Here is a 7,386-nt window from a genome sequence, read left to right on the forward strand (position 1 = left end):
ACGGTGAAGCTTTTAAACTTTAACTTCAACCACCTGTTGTAGTTGGTAGCGCTGCAGCACGACACCTGAGGGAGCTGCAACAGCATCCCCCGCTGCGCTACCACACTGCTGTCAAGCAGATCTCGAGGAAGAAGCCAGCAGGCTCTTCCCCTGCACCTCGTCCCGGGCATTTGAACACTCGGGTACAGGGGGGAAGCGGCGACCCCCGCCCGCTGCCCCTCGCAGCCCACCCGTGATGGCGGACCCCAGGGGCGCGGCGCCAAATGGCGGCGGGGTCCGGCCCTGCCGCCGGGCACACCCCTTCCGGGCCCCGCGCCCCTGGCAACGGCGGCCGCTTCATGGACGCCACGGCCGAGGAGCCCGGAGAGAGCCCCGGGCGGTCTCCTCCGGAGGAGTCGGGGCCTCGGGCGTCAGAAGCGGGAGCAGAACGCCAGGAGGTAGGGCTGGGGGCTGCGAGGGAGGGTCTCGCCCTCGGTCCCCTGCTGAGAGCCCTGCTGACGAGCCGGTGCCGGCCGGGCACCCTATAAATTACTGACCCGAACTCGGTGTCGCCCACAGGGGATGGAACAAGCCTCTCCTGAGCACCAGGGGCCAGAAGGATTCAGCCAGCTGTATGCAGAGGGACAGGACTCGCAGGAGGCCAGCCGAAGCGTGGATCAGGCGCGAGCACTGGGATCTGACCCTTGCCAAAGACAGGAGCCAAGAAGTGCCTGTCGGACGTACGGAGGAGGACAGGAGCATTACCAAGCCCATGAGGATGGGCATGGCCCCTACCAGCCACACGAGCCCGGTTACGGGCTCTATCAGCCAGGATACAGCCCGTACGACGATCCGATACCAGATCCCGAAGCCCGAATGCTGGCAGTGCAGAATGCAAAAGCCTACTTGCTGACGAGCAGCACAACATCTGGCCTCAACTTGTAAGTCTGCAGAAGAGACAAGAAGGAAGGGGGCAGGATGAGAGTAGTGGTGACAGGGTAAGGGGCTATGCTGTCAGGGACGGCAGAGTGTGGAAAAGCAGAACATGTTGTAAATGCAGCGTTTAATCGCTATGCTATAATTGTGTGTCCGGCCCCTTTCAATCCAAACTCCAAAGGGAATTTATGGTGTTCAAAGAGCCTTTGATTAGATTAAGGCCAGGCTTGAATTCTGCTTTAGCTCCTCGGCCAGATGTAGGGTAAACGAAAAATGGAAGGTGAGGCTACTCTTGATTATATTGCAAAGAGGCTAGTTTCAAGTCTAATTTCCCAAAATGGTGCGTGATCCCTTTGCATCTAACTGTTCCGATTTCTTTGATGCCCAGGTGATTACCTTGTACTTTTGATATTAGAAACAATATTGTAAGACTTCCGTAATAGTAGGTCAGTAATAATACTTATATTCCTATGACAGATACGATCATCTTGCTAATACGCTGACAAAGATCCTGGATGAACAGCCCACAAATGTGGTAGACATCATTGAGAATATCAGCAAGGACGTGAAGTGGGCTCAATTTCGGAAAAAAATGGATACTCTTCGAGATGAACCTGCAATGCCTCCAACGTTTGAATCTGCAGAAAGGAGTAAAAGTTTGTTCCTCAAGTCAGATGAAGAAGGAGGAGATGAACTAGATGAAAAGGTAGCGAGTTATTATCAGGCACCAATAGATATCAAATATACTGCAGAGATAGGTGGCAGGAAGGCAGAAGGGAAAAGGTGGAAGTTGTGGTCTCCCTCATAATATTGCCTCTCGTGATTGCATGAAATGATTACAGCCACAGTAGCATGTACCCTCTTCACAGTTCGGTTGGTCCCGTGTCAAGTTGTGAAGAAATCACAGCTGGTTACTTAGTTTGGAATTTAGTTGCTGCAGTAAGTCTCATATCCTGAGCTTTTAAAAGCATAGATGTTCTGGAGATGATAAATGGAAAGGAAAGTTTACAGTATCTCTCATACGCTTGTTGAACCTTGTGCCACAAACACGAGGCAACACCGCAGCGCTGTTTCCAGGCATCAAGGCCTCTTATACAGAAAATGTGTGCTAGCACTGAAGTCCTGTGCAGATCCCTCGTGAGAATTCTTTCTGTACTTTGCAGTAATTAAAAGTGAATTTGAAAATTGAGATCTTGTATTCTAAAAGCTGCGCTTCGTCTGTGTTCTCTTCTTTACCCTTACAATGTCATTTTTAATTTTTCGAAATGATAGTGGGAGATGTAAATGAATGTCAGCAGAGCTTTTTGAGAGAGCGCACTATAGGAAAGTGAAGTATGACTTCCAGTAGATAAATTGTTCAATCTTTCAAATAGATAATTTTATTATTACTCAGCTCTAACTCACGCTTTCCTTTACTAGGGAGAGACTCCTCTGCCTAATGTGATGGAAACAGCCTTTTATTTTGAGCAGGCTGGAATTGGCTTGAGCAAAGATGAATACTATCACATATTTCTTGCCCTTAAAAAGCTCATTAGTGCCCAGCCAATCCAGGCATGTCGCTTCTGGGGCAAAATTTTGGGCCTGGAGATGAACTATATTATAGCTGAAGTGCAATTCCAGGAGGGAGTAGAGGAGGAGGAAACAGAGGAGGAAGAAGAGGTTCCTGATGAAGGAGAGAAAGGGCTGGGTGAAGTCGAAGATGAAGATGAGGAGAAAGAAAAAGAAGATGAGCCACCAAAGTCTACCTATAAGCCCCCACCTGTCATCCCAAAAGAAGAGAACGGAACTGGGGCTAACAAATACATCTACTTTGTTTGCAATGAGCCTGGCAAAGCCTGGGTGAAGTTGCCTCCAGTGACACCAGCACAGATTGTCTGCGCCAGGAAAATCAAGAAGTTCTTCACTGGCAGGCTGGATGCCCCTGTTGCGAGCTTCCCTCCTTTCCCTGGAAATGAGGCCAACTACCTGCGGGCACAGATAGCTCGGATCTCAGCAGGAACCCACGTCTGTCCCATTGGATTTTACCAGTTTGGGGAGGAAGAAGATGAAGATGAGGAAGGGGGAGGAGGAAGAGATACGTGTGAAGAAAACCCGGATTTCCAGCCTCTTTCTGTGGCTGAAATGGTGGAGTCTCTCTCCACGTGGGTACACTACGTGCCGAGTATTTTAAAGCAGGTAGGTCTTCCCATAGGCCACGCTGACCTCAGATACCATTCTCACGGTAGTGCTTCAGGATGTAAATGAAGCCCCTCACCCACCCATTTGAACTATTCACCAGAAACAGGACTGGACTGAAAAGATTTCCTACAGAAAATGTATTAGAAACGTTCTATCATATATAAATGTGTTGCACATATTTAAATATTAGAAGGTTCCTAAATCTACACGTGTTTCATGATTTTTTCCATCTTCAGGTGCAAACCTATCTTTAGATAATCATGTAGGATTAGGCCTTGATAGATAATTATTTCTGGCAGTCTTCTACATTGGGTTACCTCTCCTGAAATCCTCGCTTGACAGAAATGTTTTTAATTCTGTTTTCCTGAATAGGATGCTAAATTTCAGATCGCTTGTGATTGTATGCTAAACGAAACTTATTTGGTGTTTTCTTCTGGTTTACCTTCCGTTGCTTGCTTTCTGCTGTGAAGCATGCAAACAAAAAGGCTTAAAAACTTAAAACCAAAACATTGTAAAGAAAAATGTAGCATAAAATATTTACTATTATCAGGTTAGTGCTGGAAAGAGGTTGTACTAATGCAGTCATCTTTCCTGGATACCAACTTAAGAATGGTAGTGTAAAGTAAGAGCAAGTGCTAGGAACTAAAGTTTAATTTTATTGCCAGTAAAGCAATAGTTCTAAAAATAAAATCTGTTACCATTAGAATGTTGAGAACATTTTGTAATGTTCCTCCAACTGGTAGCTAACAAACAAGGCAGACTTTAAAAGGACTTAAGTCTTTAAAAGTCTGTAAGTGTTCATCTCTCAGCTTGCAATAACCGGTAATCCAGCAAGGATACAAACCCAACAGGCAACAGGCAAGGATTGAACTAAATTCCTGTCTTCTGTTCACTGTAAACATAAAGATAATTTGGCATAAAGACATGGGATGCTGTGGTCGTTCTCGTGCCTTCTGTGTTCAGTAATTGTTGAACTGAAATACAGAGTACAAGGTAAGACTTTTCACACGCGTTGTTTGGACTTGGGCCCAGGTGCACGGGGACAGGATGTTCTGTCTGTCTTCTGTGCATATTCACAGCCTGTGCCTGACAAGGAAGGGACAGGTAATGCCAGCACGTTTGTGCCCAGTGAAGGCCAGCAACAAGTTACTGTCTCTTCACAAGATGAATATTGAAATATGTGTTTGCTTAATGATATGATCCCAGCCAATAAGTATCAGCATGGATAAGTATCAGCATGGATTGATTGTACTTAAAAGAACTGAAAACTACAAAATAGCTGGAAGCTGATCAGAGAGCCATGGGGTCATTCTGCAATAGTAAGCAGGGATAAGGAATGAATGAGGGATAAAGAGAGCGCTCTGCCAAGAGGATACGTACAGCTCTCTGGCAACAATGTACCAGTTCTGGAATACATCTTTTTTTCTTTTTCCCCCACTTGCGCTTGTGTGTGAACCAATTGTTTTAACTGGCTTGCATTTCTTCATTGATTGTCGCGTGTATTTATTATTCTCCCTTACTGGTTATAGGGTCGTTGTGTTTGGATTAACCCTTCACAAAAATCAGAGGAAGAAGAAGAGGAAGGTGAAGAGGAGGAGGAGAAAGATGAGGAGCCAGATGAACTCCAGCAAGAAATAGGACCTCCCCTTCTCACTCCACTCTCTGAAGATGAAGGTACTCCTCATGGAGTACGATTTTGGATAGAGCCACTGGGATTGTTGGCATTTAGGTAGTAAATATCTGAAGTTATAGGCCTCTGACGCTTCACAGAACAATGTAGTTTGCTACGGTAGGGTAACCACATTCTTTTACAAAATTAATCAGATGTGAAATGGTTAACAGAATCGACCTTAAAACTGAAATGATTGGGTTTATTAGTTAACAGTCGTGCTGAGAATAAAGGGAAAAAATATTCAGATACGTCAGGCTACTGGAAGTTCCAGACAGCTCACCCCTGAAATAGTCAGTTATTTTTCCATCACCTTTATAGGCAGATGAAAAGCGTGGACACAAAAATAAATATATATTCACACATGCATGGATACACAAATAAGAATTTATATCCTCTAGCACATACTGCAGCAACCCATAGAGGTATGGAAACCTAAATACTAGACTGTAGCCATTGCAAATTATGTTTCTACTCCCCATTCTTTGATCAGGGTGAAATACGTATGTAATTTATCCCTCAGTGATAAACAATCCTTGACAAAAGAAACAGCAGCGAGTACTACTGCGTTTCAAGAACATGATCCTTTCTGTATGGGACTGTTGGCATCCGTGTGATACCTGCCCCTGCATCCAAACCACCTGTCTGAACACAACGTCTGCATTTATTGCTTGTGACTTAGTTCTTCTAAGGTGCATCTTAATATAACCGTTGCTTGAGTTCTGTGAAAGCCTTGTAGCTCAGTCCTAAGTATTTTGTAGTGGCTTGTAAGTCAATTTATTCATGTAGCGTGTGTTTGGCTGCCTGCAGGAATTCAAAACGTCCCTGCTTGGACAGCTCAGCCTTCTACAAACCTGATCCCCCAATATGCTGTTGCAATCCTTCAGTCGAACCGATGGCCTGGAGCATATGCCTTTGCATCTGGCATGTGAGTAGCCAGCTGACGTGGTTACAACACAGACCACACGCTGAACGCAGCCATGCCCGATGAAGTCAAATTTGCTTTCTTATTAATGTATTGACTGAATCGTAACTATTTCTGAGACCGATAGAGAAAGCCACTTAAGAGTGCACAGCATGTGCACTCTTAAGTGTTGACACACTTCAACAGCATGTGTTGAAGGCTGAAAATGAAGAATCTTTGGAAATGCTAGCATGAAACTGATGCATGTACGTGTCCGGTTAGTGCCTGGCCACAGTCCTGGATTTAAAACCTGTATTCTTGAGTCTGTGGTGCTTTTTACAAATGAGCTTAATTCTTTTGTTCTAATTTTCAGTCGTTTCTATTAGGCACAGTACAGTCACTACCACTAGAAGCTTTAAATGGGCACTGGAGTGGGTGTCGGGAGTGGCTCCATGTTATTAAGGTGAAGTTGGAGTCATATTGAATATCACACAGTGACAGAGTGTAGCATTCATCATTTTTGCACTTGGCGATTTTTAAGTGGAAGGTTAAATATTGTGCAAAAAGTGCAAGCGTGGAATGGTTTGGGTTAGAAGGGACCTACAGATCCTCCAGTTCCACCCCCACTGCCATAGGCACCTCCCACTAGACCAGGTTGCCCAGGTAGACGAGCCTGGCCTCGAACACTTCTAGAAATGGGGCATCCACAGCTTCTGCGGACAACCTGTTCTGGTGCCTCGCCACCCTCAAAGAATTTCTTCCTCATATCTGATCTATATCTACCCTCTTTCCACTTTAAAAGCATTACCCCTTATTCTGTCGCTACATGCCCTTATAAAAAGTCTCTCCTCGTCTTTGTTTTAAGACCCCTGTTAAGTACTGAAAAGCTTTGCTACTTCAGGACTGAAAACTTTCAACTTGAGGTTTCCTTGGAGCCTTCTCTTCCCCAGGCTGAACATCCCCAGCTCTCTCAGCCTGTCTTCACAGGAGAGCTGCTCCAGCCCTCTGATCGTTTTCATGGCCCTCCTCTGGACCTACACGAACAGCTCCACATCCTTCTTGTGCTGGGGGCCCCAGAGCTGGGTGCAGTGAATCCAACAGCTAGGAAGAGATGTGTTCCTTTAAGCACCTCTTACAGGGAGCTTGCACTCCATTTGCACAGCAGAGTAAGGAGCCCTGAGAGGATCTGCACTGATAGATAGATGGTGTCAACTTTTCACTGTGTTTTTTTTTTTTTCCCTCAGGAAATTTAATAATATCTACTTTGGCTGGGGTCACAAATACAGCCCAGAAAACCATACACCTGCACTGCCTGAGCCAGTGCAAAAAGAGTACCCCGACGGGCCGGAGATCACCGAGGCCGCAGACCCGACGGTGGAAGAGGAGCTGGCTTTCAAGGCTACAAAGGAGAAAGCCAGAGCTAAGAAGAGGAAGACGAGGAAGAATGAGTAGGTGATGAAGAGGAAGACACGATTAAGAAATAAGAAACACGAATACTTGAAAAGATTAAATATTTATAGGGTTTTTATACATGGATCCTAAATGAGTTGATCTTCAGTGTAGGCGGAAGATGCTTATTTGGGGGGTTTCTGTAGGCTCCTTGCAGCTGCCTCTCCCAAACAGATGAATAGTGTTTTAATAAATAGAGCATAAACAAGCTCATCTTAAATGTGAGTTTCAGATGCCTTATTTTGAGGGGTTCTGTAGGCTCCTTGGAGCT

At 45.4% G+C, this 7,386-nt stretch overlaps 1 protein-coding gene across 1 annotated transcript; it reads left to right on the plus strand.

Annotated features, from left to right (window-relative positions):
- Positions 1-331: 331 nt before the first annotated feature.
- LOC116489250 (radial spoke head protein 6 homolog A-like) lies at positions 332-7,386 on the plus strand. The gene is given in 8 exon segments (XM_032187472.1): positions 332-437; positions 559-920; positions 1,393-1,621; positions 2,335-3,090; positions 4,623-4,767; positions 5,573-5,690; positions 6,911-7,086; positions 7,089-7,386. Coding segments are annotated over 8 exon segments (1,911 nt in total). The 5' UTR covers positions 332-338; the 3' UTR covers positions 7,115-7,386.

Source organism: Aythya fuligula, chromosome 4 (genome assembly GCF_009819795.1).
Source record: "Aythya fuligula isolate bAytFul2 chromosome 4, bAytFul2.pri, whole genome shotgun sequence".
NCBI lineage: Eukaryota > Metazoa > Chordata > Aves > Anseriformes > Anatidae > Aythya > Aythya fuligula.